At 39.0% G+C, this 22,193-nt stretch overlaps 1 protein-coding gene across 1 annotated transcript; it reads left to right on the top strand.

The window, feature by feature from the left end:
* Positions 1 to 19,306: 19,306 nt before the first annotated feature.
* On the top strand, positions 19,307 to 21,855 carry LOC137942139 (probable L-gulonolactone oxidase 6). The gene is made up of 4 exons (XM_068787832.1): positions 19,307 to 19,990; positions 20,573 to 20,828; positions 20,912 to 21,079; positions 21,191 to 21,855. Exons 1-4 carry the CDS (start codon positions 19,307 to 19,309, stop codon positions 21,853 to 21,855), a joined length of 1,773 nt encoding a protein of 590 aa, XP_068643933.1.
* The last annotated feature ends 338 nt before the right edge of the window (positions 21,856 to 22,193 follow it).

Here is a 22,193-nt window from a genome sequence, read left to right as displayed (position 1 = left end):
CCACAAGATTTATACAAGTTTTCCTTAAGGTGAGACTACGTCTTGTCTTCCGCCACTGCAATAATCCACAATAAAGATGAAATAGTTTATAAGAGAAATAACAAACACACACTTACCGGTATTTTCTCTGACCTCTCTTTAGCTACAACTCGAGATGCTCCTTGGATTAAGATCATAAAACCCTAATAGTAGCACCCCCTAATTTAAAGAGAAAGCTAAGACAACCGCATTACAAGAGTGAATGGTTAATGTGTAAGGCGTTAATTAGGCTCCACAACTTAAACAATAGGTACCTCCAAATCTTTCATATCCGATGTCTAGTATGTTGAAGGGTTGATACATTATTTATTTAGCAATAATTAATTTTGTGAGAAAGGAAACATGGTCTCTTTTGAAAGTGACAAATGCATGGTAAAAAATGAGAATGATGAACTCGTTTTAGAGGGACATAGAAATAGAATCCTCTATATAGTAAATATAGTTGATTTACCCTCAACCAGTGTCATTTTTTTGGTTGAAAACATCGATGAATCTTGGTTATGGCATAAGAGGCTAGGACACATGAATAGATTCCTTGAAAAAATTAGTTAAGAAAAAGCTAGTGACAGGACTACCAAATAAAATTTTTGGAAGAGAGAAACCTTGAGATACTTGCCAACTTGGAAAGCAACACAAAAGCTCTTTCAAAACTAAGAATCTAGTTTCCTCCTCTTGACCTCTTCAACTAATCCACATGGATTTAGTTGGACCTACTCGAACCTTAAGCTTAAATGGAAAGCGTCTCACCGTAGTGGTTGTAGACGATTTGTTATGGTCCTGGGTTAAGTACCTATGTCTTCCGCTCCTAATAGACCGGTCTTTTGGGTAGTATTGGCTAGGTGCTTAACATTTGGTATTAGAGCTAGTGCTCGATCACACGTTCGAATCCCGGTGATGACCTATGTGGAGGGGGCGACCTAGTGGAATGGGCGACCAATCGGAAGGGGTGACCGGTATTAAGTCCGAGTAGGCCGCCGCTTGAGTGGGCCATCGATAGAGTAAGCCGTCGAATGAGTGGGCTGCCATGGATGTCGGCTCGCGAAGGGGGGTGTAGTGTTATGATCCTGGGTTAAGTACCTATGTCTTCTGCTCCTAACAGGCCGGTCTTTTGGTAGTATTGGCTAGGTGCTTAACACGATTATTCTAGGTTTACATGGATAGATTCCTAGTACACAAGGGTGATGCTTTTTGAACCTTTACCAAACCATATGAGAAAGTCCAAAAAGAAAACGAGGTTGTAGCCTTATCAAAATTAGGAATGACCATGCAGGAGAATTTGAAAATTCACAATTCGTGGAATATTGTACAAGACATGGCATAGACCATACCGACTCCTCGAATTCCTCAACAAAATGGTATTGTTGAGAGAAGAAATAAAATCTTAATTTAAATGGTAAGAGCTATGCTACATGCATACAATTTTCCACATAGATTTTGGGCTGAAGCCTTAAATACCGCCTTGTACATCATAAACTAAGTAAAATAAGGCCCCTTCTCAATAAGATTCCTCATGAGTTTTACACGGGCACCCTTCCTAACATAACCTATTTTTGAACCTTTGGATGAAATACATTTTTTTAAAAGAACAAAAAGAAAAATTAAGGAAACTTGACTCTAAGGTTGATATAGGAATATTTCTAGGTTACTCATCTCATAGCAAGGCATTTAGAGTACATAACTGTTGAAAGACATAGACAAGTTTAGGTGGCATTATTATACATATCTTATGTTCTTTGTCTCTTCTTCCCTATATCTAGGGAGAAGGGTATACTTATAATTTATGTACTCTTGACATCTATATATCAAGGTTAAGGGTGAGGGTTTGGATATCTTCTAAAACCCTTATTCTGCCCTCAATTCTCTCCTCTCTCCTAGCCATCATTCCTTTCTTCTTCTTCTTCTTCTTCTTCTTCTCTTTCTTCCCTTTTCTTTCATTATCTTAGGTTAAAGACCTTATAGTATGGAATCTTGAAATCAACAATAACAAGACATCTATGAGACTTGACTAGTTGGAACAGGTTGAATTTGATGATTTTGATTCACCTAATCCAACCCCAACACCAATTTTTGATGACGATGAAAGAAACCCTTTTGACTCATCCCCGGGATCTCAACCCCAGACCAAAATCTTTATGAGAATGTAAATGATATGAATAACCAAGAAGAATCTCCAATGGAGTCAAAGAACTTTAGTTTCATGGCTGATCATCTCCTAAAACAAATAAATAGGACAAAATTGCAACTAGAAGAACAACTCATGAAGCTATGGCGAATAACACATTTGTTTCTCAATTAGAGCCTCGTTGGCCCAGGTGGCTTTTTAGGAGGGAGGTGAATTGAGTTTTAAAAATTTAAACATATGTTTGCAAAAATTTAAGTAAATAAAAAAGCAAGTATTGAGACCAAAAGTCACACACCACAAATAAATCTAAAAAGTTTAATTATTGATGTTCCCTTATTGGTATTCACCACCCAAAATCCTGTGCTTGGAAAATTTCAATAATATCAATGCTATTAGCTTGGAATTTTACAAGTAAGAGATTTGGCTCTCCTTCAAACCACGTGTATGCCAAAATACACGATTACAACACTATCTCTCCAAGAGGTTAGCTAGATTCTAGTTCTAGCAAGTTTTTCTATCTTGATTGAGCAAGGTTCTAGATGAGTCTATTAAGAAAACAAAAATGTTGGAAGATAGAGCCCAAACCCACACGACCATGGAAGACCCACATATCCAAGTGTATTGGAAGATGGGCCCAAGCCCATAAGACAAAGGAAGACCCACACATCCAAGAGATGTGGAAGATGGGCTCAAGGCCCATACAATGATGGTAGGAAGGTAAATAAAGAGTCATCTTGTAAAGATGGTATTGATATAATTAGGTTAAAGTTCCAAGGATAAAACCCTAAACCCAAAACCCTAAGTTCAGGGGTATTATTATAATACAATAGTTTGATTAATCTATAAATTGAGCTTTAGGGGAAGGGTTAGGGTCATCAAGTCCATAACCTGTTCTCCTCCAGTTTTCTCCAAATGGTGTCTCTCACATTTTTCTCCATGACCTAAATTCATGGAGTCCTAAAAATCAACATGGTATCAGAGCTTTGATTTTTAGGACTCTCATCTATAGTTTTCAGATTAAAAAAAAACCATTATTTTTTTTCTTTGCTCATACTTTGCTAAGTGTTTCTTCATGTTGTTTTAATTTTTTTATTTTTCTCTATTCAGCTAGTACACCTGCTAGCATTGCTGCTATCTGCTACATACAACAAAGTTTATGATTAGAGGTTATTTTCTGTTGGTGTAAATCTATTGATAGTGATTTGCTCTGTTTTTTAGAAGTGTTGGGAGCAAAAACTAAAGCAATATTGTCACACTCTCGGTTATTCAGCAACAGCAGAAACAACAATACGTTGTTGCTATACTCCATGCTTCTTTCAGACAAACTCTTAGTCACCTGCTTCGATAAAAGAAGTCTCTTCTATGGCATTGGATCGGATCCACTCTGTTCAGAAACCAGCATCCAGGAAAATTCTCGTCCGCTCTCTGCTCTCTCTGGTTTTTTGCCCTGTTCTGAACCGGAGAAGACGACTATGCTATGAGACTGCCGAGTCTGATTTCTGCTCCGTGAGGAAGACAACTTGTTGTTCAGCGCCATGAGAAAGACAAAGGCATTCCGAGAGTCCGTCAGCGCCGTGAAAAAAAAAGATCTGCTTGGTTGCCGTGGGACGACTCTACTGTCCCGAGCTCTTAGGCTTCATGGGGAAGAAGGACACTTTTTCCCGATTCTTACTATTGCTGATGATATTGGGAAAGAGTCCAGAATCCAATTTTTTTTTTTTTTTTTTGTAATAGCTGCACTGTTCGGCACCGAGAGGAGGAAGAAGATTGTTGCAAAATTTAATGTTTCCTAACGTAGGAAACTAGTTTAATTGAGTGCTAGCCCAAATCGGACCCAAACGAGCCCGAGTTCACTCAACGACGGTTTTGCTGACCCGAGGATGCTCCTGTTCTGTTGAGTCAACAGGATCGAGTCAACTCGGGTTCGAGTCAATTTGACTTGGGCCACTTATTTTCTGCCTCGGTATACGTATTTGTACCAAAGCTTATACATATTTTTGCAACAACTTGGATATATTAGTCTACTATTTAACTCGGTGCGACTCGATAAATTTTTCACTGGCTTGATTATTATATTGAAGAATTGACAGATTATTCTTTGGTTAGCATATTGTTTGGTACAAATATGTGCATTAGATTATTTCATGGGTCAATTTTACAAGGATTATTTTGGTTCATGTTATATGAGCCCAAGCCCATTTCAGCTGCTGCTATTGTGTCTCTTTGGATGAGACATTATTATTGAAGAAGAGGTGGCCTCAGTATATGTTGCATCCCCTTGACGGAGGAGTTTATTACTACATCTACTACCCGTAAGGACATTTATGTTATTTCTCCGTGATGGAAGAGTTTATTACTAACTCTATGTTATACCCCCATGAATTGACATTTATTACACCTACCACTTGAGAGTGGTGGGACCCAATGATGGATGAGTTTTTTTATTACACTTTCAAACAACGTATAGACCCACTACCTACATTAGTAGGAGTGACACTAAGAATAGAGTTTGTCGAACATCCAACATGAGTTATTTGACTAGATTATAGAGCAATGTCGTACGACTTAAAGTGATTTTACTCTTACTTTTCTTATGCCAGTTGGGCCTCATGAACGAGAGCACCAGCGTGAGGGGGAGTGTTGGAAGATGTGCCATATTATACAAAAATAGATTTTTTACATCATTTTCAGCAAGCTTGGAGTTCATGTTGTTCTCTTACCCCCAACTTGAGGGGGAGTGTTGGAAGATAGGGCCCAAGCTGACACAACGAAGGATGGCCCTCATATGTAAGTGTGTTGGAAGATGGGCCAAACCCATTAGACCAAGGAAGACCCACACATCCAAGAGATGTGGAAGATGGGTTCAAGGCCCATAGATCAAGGAGAAGGCCCACGGGCCCATACTAAATCTCAAACTGCCTTTAATGAAATAACAATTAATATATCATGGATAGGGTGAGGGCTCCGCCTCCACACCCCCGGGAGGAGAGCGGGATGGCGACCTTACCGCAAAGGTCAATCCGCGACTAACTAAGCGTAAGGCGTTAATTAGGCTCCACATCTTAACATATGCCTTACTCATCAATGAATAACTAGATAGATTAGGACAAAGGAAGGTCTGAAATAAGAATTACTGAACTCATCTTGGTTGGAGAGGAGATTTCTCAATCACTTCTGTTGGCTGATTTGAAAACTTTTGCATGGAATGCTTGTATGACTGAGATTATCTTCTCACCTTTGCATGAAACTTTTAAGCATCTTTAGACCTTAAACCCTACAATCCTTACTCTAATACCATGTTAGATTCTAGGGCTTAATCCATTGTAGAGACTAGTTGAAGGAGGAGAAGAGTGGAGGAGAAGAAGAAGAAGAACAAGAGAGAAGAAGAGAAAGAGGAATGAGAGTGGATGAGCAGAGAAGGAAGGACAAATTGAGCATGGGCTTGAGTGTGAGAGAGCTTCCATCCTTGGGCATAATTAGGGTAAGCTTTTCTCACCTTAATTTGTATAGAGAAGTCATGATAAAATTATAAGAGTGCCACTTGACCACTTATGAAGAAAAAATAACATAACCTAAGCTTGATTACATCGTATTCTCTCAACAATAATTATTGTCGTTACTATGTTGGAATTAAAACCTGTCATATGTAAACAAGAGGCGAATTTTTCTCATCCAAATGCCAAGATGGAGACTAATATGAAGGAATTTAAATCTGTCCAAGTTTTATCTCATCTAAAAACAATTTGAAGTTGTTAAGTGGAGATCGAATGAAAGGTCTTACAAGAGACATGACATCGTGTAAATTTTCTCTTTTATTATTGTACTTAAAGTTCGCACAGATGGGCTAGTTTTTACACCTCCAAAATAAGTTATACTTAAAATTATCGAAAAATGTAAAGGTGGATTAAAATAAGGTCAAGGTACATTAAGTAGGCATGATACTCAACCTCTTTGCAGGATTTGGACATTGGAGGTTGGTTGTTGGCAAACCAAGAAACATGGGTATAGTTAGGGAAAATAGCTAGCATAGCCAATAGTAAAACACGTAGTGCTAGGACATCCACCCTAATCGGCCTAAAAATAGACAACAAGGTCGAGGGAGATTTATGAATAACAAGTTAGGCCAAGGTTTTGAAATCCTTTAAGATCTCATAAAATTTATTTTAGAAGAATAAAGTGGTTCTCAATAGGAAATGCATAAATTAAACTATTAAGATACTATATTATGATATATATGTCGGTAATTGTGGAACTTAATTATTGTAAAGCTCCCATTAAAGTATGGCTGAGAAGAATTAGAGAATAGAAGGTTGTCTATTTTTCGTTTTAATAATGGGAGTGAGTGGTATATGGAAGGCAAATGAAAAGTTCATTCTCGCTCATTCAAGAATATAAAGAAGATTTTTTGGGGATAGAGATAGAAGATAAAGAGAGAGAGAGTAAGTCTAATCAAACCATAAAATAACTTGGATACCCAAGAAAAAGTGAAGACAAGTTTGACCAAAATTTCATGCACTATTACCATCCTTTATTTGACTCTCACATATCTTTGGGCCAACCTTTTGTGTGTTGCTTCTGTTGGAAGATAGGGCCCAAACCCACACGACAAAGGAAGGTCCATACATCCAAGAGACATAGAAGACTCAAGGCCCACAGATCAAGGAGAAGGCCCATAGGCCCATATACAATGATGGCAGGATGGTAAATAAAGGGTAATCTCATAGAGATAACATTTATGTAATTAGGTTAAAGTTCCAAATAAAAACCCTAAGTTCAGGGGTATTATTGTAATATAGTAATTTGATTTATCTATAAATTAAGCTTTAGGGGAAGGGTTAGGACATCAAGTTCATAACTTCTTCTTCCTCTGGCTTTCACCCAATAGGTCTCCATCCCTTTTTTCTCCATGAGCTAAATTCATGGAGTCCTGAAAATCAAGATGGTATCAGAGCATTGATTTTCCGGATTCCAACTATAATTTTTCAGGTTTCATTCTCCTCCGTGCTGGGTTATAATTTTTTTTTCTCCTCTTTTATTTCTTAGTCTCGTGCATTTTTTTTTTTTTTTGCTTTCTTATTTTGATTAAATCGTACTGCCGATTCTTGAGTTCAATATCCTTATTTTCATGCTTCATGTTACATCATGGTCATGCATACTTTGGAATTAAGCTTTGCTGCTGATGTTGGATGATTGGTTGAGACTCCAAGCTATAATGATTTACAAAAATCAATAAACATTAGCAGGAGGAAGAACACGAGTTTGCTGTTCTCTGGTTCTTTGAGAATACTTACAACAGCAGAAGTGTTTTCATACTGCTCACACCGACGAGTAGCAGAAACAGAATTCTCCTCATTTTTCTTTTCTCTGCTTCTGCAACCAATTTCTTCTCAATTTGGAATACTTGCAACAACTCTGTGGCCGTTGGGAAGATTTAAGACATCTTCTATTGAGAGAGAATTTGATTTGAGTAGGGACGACCCTTGTTTTTCTACCAGTAGAAAGGATGTTGTCCAGCATTGAAGACACGTTCATGCAAAGCTTCAACAAGTTGTGACCTTCAATTTTTAATTCCAGCATGAGGAGCTCCATTAAAACTTACAGAGAGTTGCTGATTTTTCAAAGAGAATAACTGTTCGGAAGCCAGCATCGCCGAAGAAGATGACTCTGCTCCCAAGACTTCGAGAAAATCCCATTGTTGTTGTCCATCCTAGGTTGGCGAAGATCGTAAATTGATCTTATTCTTCACTGGCCTTTCCATAACAAGTTCATTGCCACCTTCAAAGAACGATGACTTTCCTGTGTTGCCAATTCCGATCGAACCGTATTACCAGTGTCGTGAGATATTTTCTCTGTTGTGTTTCCATATTTCTCTGCTGGATTGATTTTTATTTGGAAAGTTTCCTTTGGATGTATCACTGCCGAGCTTCTCGAAAGCCAACACACGGTTGTCGTTTCTAGATGAAGAAGGTTTTTTCCGCTCTATTCGGTTTAAGTTAGGAAACCTCAATTAATGAGCACCGGTCCGTGTCTGTTCCAGCCCAACCGGACTAGCCGAGTTCCCGAGTCAACCCAGAGAACCGGGCTACCCTTGTAGCTACTGTTGAGCAGCACCAGTATCTCGAGTCAACCTAGACCAACTCGGACCGAGTCAACTCGATCTGGGTCAACTCGGGTCCGGGTCAACATAACTCGGGCCACTTATTTTTTGCTTCGGTATACGTGTCCAGACCAAAGCTTATACATATTTCTACAACGACTCGGATATATTGACTCGGCACGACTCGATAAATTTTTCTCTGGCTGGATTATTATTTTGAAGAATTGACAGATAATTACTTGGTCATCTTATTATTTGGAACATATATTTGCATTACATTATTTCATGGGTCAATTTTACAAGGATTTTTGGTTCATGTTGTATGGGCTCAATCCTATTTCAGCTACTACTATTGTATCTCTTTGGATAAGACATTATTATTGAAGAAGAGGTAGCCTCATACCATCATTTATTTGTCCCCGTCAAAAATATGAAATTGTCATTGGTTGGGATTCCATGACAGAGGAACTTAATATCTCGCCGTTGGAAGACAATGCCCAAACCCACACGACCAAGGAAGACCCACATATCAAAGTGTATAAGAAGATGGGCCCAAACCCATAAGACCAAGGAAGACCCATGGATCCAACAAATCAAGGAGAAGGCCCATTTGCCCTCATATATTGATGGCAGGATGGTAAATAAAGGGTCATCTCATAGAGATGGCATTGATGTAATTATGTTAAAGTTCCAGGGTTAAAACCCTAAATCCTAAACCCTACGTTCAGGGCTATTATTTTAATATTACAATTTCATAAGTCTATAAATAGAGTTTCAGGGGGAGGATAAGGAATAACAAATTCCATAACCCTTTTTCCTCTAGTTTTCGCCCAATGAGTTTCTTTCCCTTTTTCTCCATGAGCTAAATTCACGGAGTCCTGAAAATCAACACCCGCCAAAAATATCAAATGTCAATGGTAGGGATTCCATGACACAGGAACTTAATTACCCCGTAAAAAATATCAAATGTCAATGGTTGGGATTCCATGACGGAGGAACTTGTTGGAAGATGGCCTCAAACCCACAAGCTCAAGGCTAGAAGCCCACACATCATAGGAGTGAGAAAGTGGTTATTTATAGTATGTTCCATAAGGATTGCATGAAGATGTAAATACATTGTCTTTGTATGTCTTTTAATCTATTGAGTGTTAACCCTAAGGGCTTTTTAACACTATAAATAAGAGCATTGGCTAAGAGGTAAGACATTCAAGCCTTTTCCTCTCTTTGAGAAAATGTCCAGCCACCCTCTCTTCTCCCTTGACGCATTCTCTCCTTCCCTTAATCCAAACTCTCCTCTCTAACGTCCTTCTCCTTTCTCCCTCTTCTCTCTATTCTCTCATTCTTCTTCCACGTTAACCTAAAGTCATTCTCATGGGGTCCTAACTTCTACATGGTATCAAAGCTTGGAGGTTAGGATTCCTATTCAAGTAGTTATGTCATCCATTCAAGAAGTTGTGAATAGAAGGAGTTCTTCCATGAAGTGCTAAGTAAAATCAAGTTTTTTTTAGCATATTCTCTCTTTACGGTTTCAATTTTCCCCCTCTTCATGAATTCTTGATTCACATCAAGGCAAGATAATCTTCATAAACATTGTGAAGATCTATCTTGTATGACAAAAAGGATATTGTAATCTTGATCATCTTGTAACAAAATTATATGATTGATCAACGGTTAATTTTTTTGGTTTGTTATTTGGATGTAGTTACCTTTATGTAACGGGAATCAAACATTGTTGATATGGGATTCCAGTATATGTTGCTGTCAATTCTATAATCTAATGTTACTCATGGGTGTGTGTTATGTTGTTGGATGCCCGTTATATGTTTGATGAAATTCCAGCACTCACTTATCCCTATTATTTTTTGTGTTTGAACTTCAACAATTGAATCTGTTTTTGTGTTGAAGTATTCCCATGAGTTGGAATTTATTTTGCCAAGAAATTGCTCTCGGTTTGCCAAGAACAACCTTGTCTAAAGTTGCTCTCGATTTTGTGGTTGAGTTTGGATTAAGGATAAGAGTTGCATATATTCTCTTCTCTATATATTTTTTGATAAATATAAGAGAAGTTGAGTAGTTGTTGTTTCTTGTTATCACTTGAAAAAAGCACCAATTTTCCCATGATTTGGTGCTTATTCTCATGAAAATATTCTCTACTGAGTTTTGGTGGCTAATTTGGTTTAAGAGTGCTTCAATTACGTTGTGTAATTTTTATTTGAGCCCCTTTAACAATTGACCTTACTAGTTGATTTGCGTCAACATGGAGAGTGGACATATGAGTAATAAGAGGGACATACTCTGAATTACTATAATTCCACTAAGAGGTCTTTCCAATTACCTCAGCTGGTCACAATCGATATGGAGAGTTCTCATTACTCGTGACCTTCTCAGTCATGTTATCAAAATCCCACCTCCGATTGGTGAAGAAGATGAAGTCTACCGTATATGGGTAAAAAATGATAACATGATTATCAGTTGGTTTATTAATAGCATGGAAGAGCATGTCGCTAACAATGTGCTCCACTTGGAAACTTCCAAAGATATTTGGGACACATGTGCTAAGCTCTATTCTAGTACCGCCTCCTTGCAAAGAGCATATGATGTTTTCCAAAGTATGTTAGCTACCAAACAAGGAGATAATATTCAGGAGTTTCTGGCCCGATTTCGTGGCCTTCTCCAAGAATGGAAAATTGCTCAATCATACTCTACTGACATTGTTGTCCAAGAAAAATAGCGCGAGGCCCTAGCATCGGCTATTTGCCTTACCAAAATTAAGCCGTATCTAGAGGTGGCTAAGACTCAGCTTCTTAGTTCCTCTGCCCTTCCCTCTTTTGATGATATCAGTGCTACATTGTTATGGATTCCTGATCCATCTCCTCCTTCTCCAATTATGGTCCATCAACTATGTTCTCTGGTAATCGGGGTACATCATCCCCATTTCGAGGATGCGGCAGAAATACAAGAGGAGGCCGCAATAGAGGTGGTTGAAAGGGTCTGACCCATTCCTGCATTGAGCCTTGATTGTGCACTTATTGTGGTGGTCAGAAGGACCTTGTGGATTCATGCTGGAAACTCCATGGTGAGCCTGATTGGGCGATAACCAATCCAACCTAAGTTAATGTTGATAAAAATGAGGATATGACTGATCCTCATTTCGGGAATGTGACTATTTCTGTGGAAGACTATGATGTAATTCAAAAGCTGAAATCTTTATTGGATCAGTCCTCTACTCCACCAAGCCCTACTGCTGCCACTACCGTTGCCTTAGGTATGCTTTCTTCCGCTTCAACCCCTTCCTCTTGGATCATTGACTCTGGGACTTCCTAACACTTGTCAGGTAACAAACACATGCTTCATTCATTGTCTCCATGACTTCATCATAAATTGGTTACTATTGCTAATGGTTCCCAAACCAAGGTGTTTGGCAAGGGTTCCTCCTCTCTTACCGCGTATATTCCTCTCCAAGATGTTTTATTTGTTCCTCAATTTTCATTAAATTTGCTCTCTGTTAGTCAATTAACCAAACAATTGAATTGTTCTGTCACCTTCCCACCATCTTCGTGTATATTTTAGGATCTAACTATGAAATAGGTGATTGGTGGCGGCCATGAAAAATGGGGTTTATACTATTTTATTCTTTCACCAGTAGCTACTATTTCATCCGCTACATCCGAGGCTCAATTGTGGCACAACCGGTTTGGTCATCCATCTACCTCCTCACTTCGTTCTTTAGTTCTATCTCTTAAATCTTTGCTAATTTTAATTGTGAGGCATGTCAATTAAGTAAGCATGTTAGCAGTACATATTCTCCTAGTCTTACAACTACTAATACTGCTCTGTTTGCATTAATACAATCTGATGTATGGGGCCCTTTAAAGGTCTCTAACATTTCTCAGGTTCAATATTTTGTTACTTTTGTGGACCATTTTACCCGAGTGACTTGGTTGTTTTTGTTTAAAGAACGATAAGAAATTCTTTCTATTTTTAAAAACTTTCATGCAATGGTTCTAATGCAATTTGGAAAAAAATTCAAATCCTTAGATCCGATAATGCTAAGGAATATTTGTCTAATGAGTTTAAATTGTTTTGTGAGGGTAATGGACTTCTTCATCAAACATCATGTGCCTATACCCCTCAACAAAATGGTGTTGCTGAAAGAAAGAATCGTCACCTCTTTGAAGTTGTTCGGGGACTCCTCTACTCCATGAAGGTACCCTACTTTTATTGGCCTCATGCTATTCTTACAACATATTTTCTCATCAATAGGTTACCTTCATCAGTACTTAGAAATCAAACTCCGTATTCTGTTTTGTTTCATGGTGAAGATCTATTTTCTCTTCCTCTTAAAGTATTTGGTTGCACATGTTTTGTTCATTATACTTCACCACATAAAAGTAAACTTGATCCTCGGTCTCTGAGGTGTATTTTTTTTGCGGTATTCTCGAACTCAGAAAGGATATATTTTTTATAATCCTAGACTTCAGAGGTTGATGGTATCTCGGGATGTGACTTTCTTTGAAGACACTTCTTTATACTCCTCACACGAGGCTCCTCCAGGGTTTACATTTCCTCCTACCACTCCATGCCCACTTGTGCCATTTAATGAAGATATTACTCAACCCCCTGAAGCACCGCCGTCCACTCACCTGTGGAGTTGTCCGATCCACCTGAGGTAAGTCTTTCTCCTCCTCCTATGTTTGGGCCTGAATTTGATACCCGACCTATTGAATTACGAAAGGAAACCCGTTCTTGTACTACATCTCATCCAATTATCAATTTTATGTCTTCTCATCGGTTATCTTCTGAGTGTGTTCAATTTCTTGCTTATCTTTCGTCTGTTTCCATACCACAATCCTATCAAGAGGCCCTGAAGCATCTAGGATGGAAGTGGCTATGGATGAAAAAATGCATGCATTATATGAAAATCAAACATGGACATTGGCATCGCTCCCAAAAGGGAAAAATGCCAATTGGTTGTAGATGGGTTTTTTCGGTGAAACACAACCCAAATGGGTCAATTGCTCACCTTAAAGCACGCCTGGTTGCAAAAGGTTATACTCAGTGCTATGGGATAGATTATGAAGAGACTTTCTCCATATTGCTGCTAACTCATCTTGGCTATGGATTTTTAAATGGTGATATAAGCGAAGAAATTTGTATGGTCCAACCATCAGGATATGTGGTTGAGGGGGAGTCCGTATGCCGGTTAAAGAAATCTTTATATGGGCTTAAACTGTCCCCTCGGGCCTGGTTTGATAAATTCAGTCAAACACTTCTACGATTTATCTTTCATAGGTGCTTGGTTGATCACTCAGTATATGTTAAAGATACTATCAAAGGGAAAATATTATTGGTTGTGTATGTTGATGATATTATCTTGATATGAAATGATGCTCATAGTATACAAGAAGTGAAGAATATGATATGTAAAGAGTTCAAGACTAAAAATTTGGGTAAGCTCAAATATTTTTTGGGTATAGAAGTCCTTCAATCAAATCATGGAATAATTTTTTCTCAAAGAAAATACGTCTTGGATCTTCTTGAAGAAACAAGAATGAAGGGTTGTAGACCAATTGATACATCTATGGATGAGAATGAAAAATTGTGTGTCACAACTGGAGAAGATGTGTACACTGGCAAATATCAAAGACTTGTGGAAAAATTGATTTATCTAGCGGTAACCTGGCCAGATATATCATATGTTGTGAGTGTGGTAAGCCAATTCATGGACAAACCACAAATTACTTACTGGCAAGCGTTGGAGAGAATACTACGATACTTAAAGGGTGCTTCAGGAAGAGGATTGCTATATAAACAACATGGTCACTTCAATATAGAATGCTTCTCATATGCAAATTGGGCTGGATCACCCGATGATAGAAAATCCACATCTGGGTATTGTACCCTCGTTGGGGGAACTTGGTCACATGGAAAAGCAAAAAGCAAAACGTAGTTGCAAGATTTAGTGCTAAAGTAGAATACTGAGCTATGGCCCACACTGTAAGTGAACTTTTATGGATAAAGACTCTTTTTACCAATTTGAGATTTTATAAAGGAGGCTCTATGGGCCGACATTATGATAATCAAGAAACTATTCACATTATGTCAAATCTAGTCTTCCATGAAAGAACTAAACATATTAAAGTAGATTGTCATTTTATATGGGAAAACTTTCAAGCAGGAATCCTTTCTCTTAAGTACGTTCCATCTCAAGAGAAATTAGCTGACCACCTCACCAAACTGGGAACATCCAAAATTCTATCTTATATAGGTGGCAACCTGGGTATTTATGATGTATTTTCTCCTCCAGCTTGAGGGGGAGTGTTGGAAGATGGGCTCAAGCCCACAAGCTCAAGCCCACACGTCATAGGAGTGGCAAAGTGGTTATTTATGGTATGTTCCATAAGGATGACATGAAGATGTAAATACATTGTCTTAGTATGTCTTTTAATCTATTCAGTTGTAACACTATAAATAAGAGCATTGGCTAAGAGGTCAAGCATTCAAGCCTTTTGTAGCAAGTTGGGAGTTCAAGCTGTTCTTTCACCCCCAGCTTGAGAGGGAGTGTTGGAAGATAGGGCCCAAACCCATATGACCCAGCAAGACCCACATATCCAAGTGTGTTGGAAGATGGGCTCAAGCTCATAAGACCAAGGAGAGCCCATACATCCAAGAGGTATAAAAGCCAGGCTCAAGGCCCACAGATAAAGGAGAGAGCCCATAGGCCCACATACAATGATGACAGGTTGGTAAATAAAGGGTCATCTCATAGAGATGGCATTGATGCAATTAGGTTAAATTTCTAGGGTTAAAACCCTAAACCTTAAGTTCAAGGGTATTATTATAATACAGTAGTTTGATTAATCTATAAATTGTGATTTAGGGGAAGGGTTAGGACATCAAGTCCATAACCTCTTCTTCCTCTAGTTTTCTCCCAATAGGTCTCTCTCCCTTTTACGTCATGAACTAAATCCATGAAGTCCTGAAAATCAACAACTTCGGTTGGGAGTTTAAGTCCATCATGTATATGGGTGTTTTAAGTCCATTGAGACTTTTTTATATATATACTCGTGGGTCTTTTATCATTGTCTTGAGAATGACAGACATTACCCACTTATCACCCATTTGTACCTGTGAGCGTCGGTGCCTGAGTTGGGACATTGTGATGGAGGAGTTTATTACTACATCTATGTTACCCGTTACCACCTTTAATTGTCATTTATTACTCCTACCACCTGAGAGTGGTTGTCCTGAGGAGGGACATGGAGATGGAGTGGTTTTACTACACTTCTGATCATTGCGTATAGACCCACTGCTTGAGAATGATAGGAGTGTGTCGTACAACCAGCTTGGGTTATGACTAGAGTATGGAGAGATGTCATATGGCTTGGAGTGATTTTACTCTCACTTATCTTATGCCAGTTGGGCCTCATGGAAGAGACCACAAGCGTGAGGGGGAGTGTTGAAAGATATGGAGGACTGCCATTTTATACGAGAAGATCCTATATATCATTTGCAGCAAGCTGGGAGTTCCTGATGTTCTCTCTCCCCCAACTTGATGGGGAGTGTTGAAAGATGGACCCAAGCCCATAAGATATGGACCCACCACGGCCACGAGTTGGTGGTACCCACCATGATCATATGGTAGCATGCAAAGTCGTATACAATAAGAAGTCTTACAAAGCCAGAATTATTATGGAAGTAGGTTTCACAGAAGAGTTTTGGTTTAAAGGTGTTTTAATCATGTTTGTCTTCTATTTAAATTGGGTTATTTAATTATGCTAGAAATTATTTTTAAGTGTTAGAGTTTGGGTGTAATTAGGACAAAGGTAATTTAATTATAATTGGACTCTACTACCTTCCTCTATTATAAATAGAGGTTTATGTACTCTGATTACAAATAAGTCAATGAAGTATTTTTTTCCCATAAATTCAACAACTTGGATCTCCCATAGAACATTTAGGATGCTATCCTTTTGGTATTTGGGCAAACAACCAGAAGCTCCTACGAGGTCAAGATAAAGGACCTCATTATGCCTCAATAGGTGATTATGGAGATCGTCACACATGTCCTCAATCCGAGGAAGGGGACATTTTTTAGGCTTACTACCACAAATATCTTTTGAATGATGGCAATCTTTCAAAAGGTACAACATGATTTTGGATATTTTATAGTGAGTCGAATGGCTGAGATAACTATGAGCTTGAGAATGAATTGTTTAACCTGCACTCAAGTGATTATGGCTATCCTCCGACATTGTAGAGTGGATTTATCAGATGAGGAGTCAGTGAACATCACCAGGAAGATGTCCATCAGAGAGGCCAAGGTTGGAAATTTTGGCTTTACCAATTGGCGACGTTGACAGGTTCAGAAGGAGAAGATTCAATGAGAGGTAGGGCTACACCCTGTAGCTTTCGGTGATGAACTTAGTCCACTAGCTCCCGCGGATCAGTTTGAGTTCATGAAAAAAAGAAGAACGGAAGAAGGTGCATCATCATCCGTGGATCTCCTCTCAGCCATAGAAGAAGCTTTGGAATACATAAGGGCGACACAAGTAGTTGTTCTTACCATAAAAGAACAATTGAAGGCTGGTCAAATAGGCTGAAGGAGAGCCAACAGAGGATCAAGAGCCTTCTCAATACCATCCTCGGTCAGCTAGCACCCTTAGCCTAGCAACTTCTCTCTAGGACCACCTTTTGACTCCCTTATATACTTCAAATCTTGTAAACTTGTATGTTTTTCAATACAAAGCATTGTTGTACATCTTTTGTAATTATTTGATCCTCTATATATGAAATGGTCTTTGAGCCAAACATTTTACTTACTCACAGGTGCTTAATTTCTCTATCTTTTTTACTATGACAAAAAGGGAGAGAAAAAGATGGAAAATTAGACCTAGAATCTTTAGGAACACAAAAATTGTAAATTGACACTTAAAAGGACTAAATCATACCATGCAATGATTAAGGGGGAGTGTATATTGAAATTATAAATTAACCTAGCTCCAAACCTTAGGGAAGTGCATATTTTTTTATTTTCCAAAGTTAAGGTTTGTCATCATAAAAAAGGGGTGATTGTTGACCATAGGTTGACTCCCTTATTGTTTATTATGATAACAAAACTTAATATATCTGAAAATTTGCAAAAATAAGTATTTTAGATACTTTACATTCAATAGAATACATTTGAAGGTCTAAAGCTTTAAAATGATTAAACCTACTGAAGACCTCAAGCAACATTGAAGAACATCTCTTGCATAAGCATCCACAAAGAAGAAGACAATGAGAAGACTAGAGTTTAAGTGTAAAAATCATATGTCAAACTCAGTCACAAATGTAAGAGAGAATTCCTAACTCTGTTATTTAAGTACAATGGTAAATATGAAACTTTATGTCATACATTACATATAAATATGTTTAGGAACATCATAAACATCCCTTAGAGTTTGTTAGAGCACTTAGACAAAATCATTCTCATGCTTTTAAATTTGCCAATGTTCGATCATCTAGAAGTGTTTAAGCCAAGACTGTAAAGCATGATCGATCAACCTTAGATGATTAATCGATCATCCAAAGCATGACCATATATGCTATAACACATGATCGATCATCCCATTTGGATTGATCGATCAGAACTATCCAGATAAGTGAAATTTACATGGAATGATAGATCATACACACGATTGATCAATCAGACAGAACCTTGCTAATCAAGGACATAAAACATGATCGACATAGGAGTTCACTAATTGATCATACTTGCATTGCACAATCAGTGAGAATTCTAAGTGATCGATCATCACTTGGCAAGTATCGATCAACTTAACTTTTTAGGACCAATGGTAACATTTTGATCGATCAGTCTATCGATCAATAAGTCACATCCTGAGACAAAATGAGTTGTTATGATGGATTGATCGATCAATCACTTTACAATGATTGATCAATCTATGATCAATCAATCATTTTTGTCTCTCTTAAAACTTTATGTTACGATCTTGTATAGTGCAAGATTTGCTACTCTGCTGCTGGTTGATTGATTGCTTATGTCAAGGTAGGTAATTCAATCCTCAACATTCTCTAATTCCACCTTCTATTACTCCACTCCATAAGGTAGCTATAGCTACATCTAGTCTTCTCATGCCTGGTTAAACCAATTGGTTGAATCGGGCGGACTAGAAGATCTACTAGTTTATCCAAGTTTGAAACTAAAGGACCAAGGAAGGAAAAAATCTAAAGGGCTAGCAGTTAACATGGTCTGATCCCACCCTTTTGTAGTGTGGACAGATGGATTAAGAAGAGGCACTGGCCTTCCCCAGATCTGATCACATACGTTTTACTAACTTTTTTATTTATCTATGTAAAATAAGTTTTACAATCTGTACTAAATCCAAGCACGTCTCTGATACTCATCATTGTCATAAATTATGTACAGGTTGTAAAACTTATTTTCTAATCAACATAAAGATTTATTCAAGTTCTACTAATGCCGTAGGCCATCCCGTCCACAAGGTTAGCATGATGGTTGCCGGAGGCATGCTGGAAGCACTCATTCTGCAGGCATTAGTGGTTTATCGACGGGTAAGTCTTAAGCCTGCATCGGAGAAGAGAATGTGATTCCGCCACACGTCAAGAGGTCAAAGTTGGAATTCCATGGTTACTTCAACTTCAAGCAGAATCCGTGTAAGATTGATCTTAAGCACAATAAGAGCACGTTATTATTATTCACCTGTTGCTACCTTGGTCAGTTTTTTTGAAAGAAACTCTCAGCCTACTAATATGAACTCTCCGCCTTCTAATCTTAGGTTGTCAAAGACTTTATAACATAAGTCATACCAGAACAGATGGAAAACACGAAGAGAGAGGCGAGCGATGAGTCTTTGGCTTTCTCAAAGCTCGTGTGCTTCTTACCTGGTCAACATGTCTTAAATGTTAAACTAATCCACAAGAAGATTTCCGAATAATTTCTCATTTTGCACGCCGATGTCCGGATCTTCTATAAATCCAGCCACCTACGCTGCTAGATATCATCCAATCAAATGCACTCCAAAATGTTTTCAGTGGGTGCAGTCTCAACATTTGCTTTAGTATTCCTCTCAATCTTCAGTTCCGTGTCCTGCTCTCCGCCAGGGCCGGTTGTCACCTGCTCCTCCGGCAACAACAACTGCTCGATAACTAATGGCTACGGAGCTTTCCCGGACCGTAGCATCTGTAGGGTGGCCTCTGTCGCCTATCCCTCCAATGAGACTCAGCTTCTGGAGGTCGTCTCCAAAGCGTCCAAGAAGAAGCAAAAGATGAAGGCGGTGACCGTCTACTCCCACAGTATTCCCAAGCTCTCATGTCCCGGCGGGCCCAACGGTTCGGGGCTTGCAATAAGCACCATGAGAATGAATAAAACGGTGAGCGTGGACACAAGGATGAGACGGATGACGGTGGAGGCCGGCATCAGACTGCGTTCTCTTATCGATTCCGCCGCACTGTATGGGCTGGCTGTGTCACATTCTCCGTATTGGCAGGGGATGACCCTCGGGGGGTTGATCAGCACCGGCTCTCACGGGAGCTCCTTGTTTGGTAAAGGGAGTGCGGTTCATGAGTACGTTGTGGGCATGAGGCTGGTAGTTCCGACTTCAGAGCCCGTGGATGGATACTACGCCAGGATCGTCAACCTGGGAAAAGATGATCCAGATCTCTTAGCGGCCAAAGTTTCTTTGGGAGTGCTTGGTGTTATTTCTCAGGTATCTATACTACTCACCATAATGAAATTTTTATTGCCATTAATAGCCAGTTTGCTCGACTTCTGAGTCTTTACCAGACCTAGGAGATCGACTTCTGCAAACTTTGATAAACCATTTGTTAAAATTCCAAACCATTGGCAATGAACTTCAACCCGGAGTCTCCTAAGCAGCCATTATTGCTGCGTCAGGTTTCACTGATCCTCTTGTCTAAACGGAAGAGTTTTTCTATTTCTTTCTTATTTCTTCCAATAATAACATGTCAAAATTATACGGTAACCCCTTCAAGTCAAAGAGGAATGAGCTTTATTTCTTTAATGATTTTGGTTTTTTTACCTTTAATAGTTATTATAATGAATTGAAGACTATCCTTGAGCTACTTCGAAGACTCTGTCACTCTCAGTCGTTCTTAATATAATCAAACCACATCCTTAGTCAAAGAGTTTTTGCTAAATTAAACAATAGAATAAGGATAGAAAAATGGAGAAGGTCACTTTGAACGAAACTGTCATTAATCTTTTAGTATATGATGGAGATAAAGTGAGACTCTGGAATACTGAAATACAGCTTCTATCTCTTGGGTAGGTCACTCTTCAGCTGGAGCCCATGTTCAAGCGCAATATCACAAACAGGGTGGAAAAAGATAAGGGATTTGAGGGCACCATAACCTCATTTGGTGCAACCACTCAACACGGCGATATTACATGGTACCCTTCAATGGGTGAGGTAGTTTACAGAGATGACTTTCGGGTCCCAGTGACGACTCCTGGCAAAGGGGAGAATGATTTTACTGGATTCCGCTCACAGCTTTCTCTAGTAATTGCAAGCACACGCGCTCTGGGTTCGTTTCCTTCTCCATTCGATATATTACAAGTTTGATATGCACGCAAACCTTTCTACTCATAACTGATTGTATTTCTGCAGAAAAGTCACTGGAGGCAACCTCAAATCCTGGTGGGAAATGCGTGCAATCGAAACTTCAAGTTCTTACTTTATTGGAGACAGGCATGGGACTCAAGAACAACGATGGAAGTTTACTGGAATTCACCGGCTATCCGGTTATCGGAAATCAGAGCCGCATGCAGACCTCAGGTTGTTCAATGTCCAAAGAACCCATTTTCCCACCTTTTTTTAAGTAACTTCCCTTAATAATTTGGATGAGAGTTGAGAGTAAATGACTGACCTAGTCTTTCGTAATCACAGGGTCGTGCCTGAACAGCAACAATGACCTCCAGTTCACTGCCTGCAGTTGGGATCCTCGAATTGGAGCGCTATTCTTCCACCAGACTACGGTTAGTATAAACTTGGCTAATGTATCCAACTTCATAGCCGACGTCAAGAAGCTTAGAGACATGTTCCCCCAAGCCCTATGTGGCACCGAACTGTACAGCGGCTTCTTGATGAGATATGTTCGGAACTCCACGGCCTACTTGGGGAAGACGAAGGACTCTCTCGACATAGACATCACCTACTACCGCTCTCGCGATCCAAACAAGCCCCGTCTCTACGAAGACATTCTAGAGGAGATCGAGCAAATGGCACTCTTCAAGTACAATGGGCTGCCTCACTGGGGGAAGAACAGGAACGTTGGCTTCTTCGGGGTTAGAGCCAAGTTCGGGTCTAAAGTCGACAAGTTTGTGGAAGTGATGCGAAGGTTTGATCCTCGAGGGTTGTTCTCTTCTGAGTGGACTGACGGAATCTTTGGATTGAATGGGTCAGACTTGGCGATTGTGAAGAAAGGTTGTGCTCTCGAAGGGCTCTGCATTTGTTCCCTAGATGAGCATTGTGCTCCTGAAGAGGATTATTTCTGTCGTCCAGGCCTTGTCTATCCCCAAGCCCGGGTTTGCCGGAAGGCAAATGCTTCTTAATCAGTAGAATTTACAAGTAAAACTTTAAGATTTGGAAATGACTTTTTTCCTTGATAATTGATTTCTTATAACACATCGAGATGATCGATCATTCGCATGTGATCAAAAGATCAGGTATTTCACTCGGATCATTGTGTAAGAATAAAATATAGGGTTTTTTTTTACCAAATTACCCAATTTCAAAAACATATTTCGATAAATAACGACACTATGAACTTATTTAAAAAATACCCAACTTTGACCAATCTACTGTATATGTGTACAATCAAAGGTGACATGTAAGCATTGACTGATTACGTGTCGCACGTCATTAGCACTGTGTGAGTAGATAGACACAT

Source organism: Aristolochia californica, unplaced genomic scaffold (genome assembly GCF_029961685.1).
Source record: "Aristolochia californica isolate CCGP_79_NKW_82.1479 unplaced genomic scaffold, dmAriCali1.0.hap1 SCAF_9, whole genome shotgun sequence".
Taxonomy (NCBI): domain Eukaryota; kingdom Viridiplantae; phylum Streptophyta; class Magnoliopsida; order Piperales; family Aristolochiaceae; genus Aristolochia; species Aristolochia californica.
Note: the sequence above shows the minus strand (reverse complement) of the source record. Positions and strands in the feature narration are given on the sequence as shown.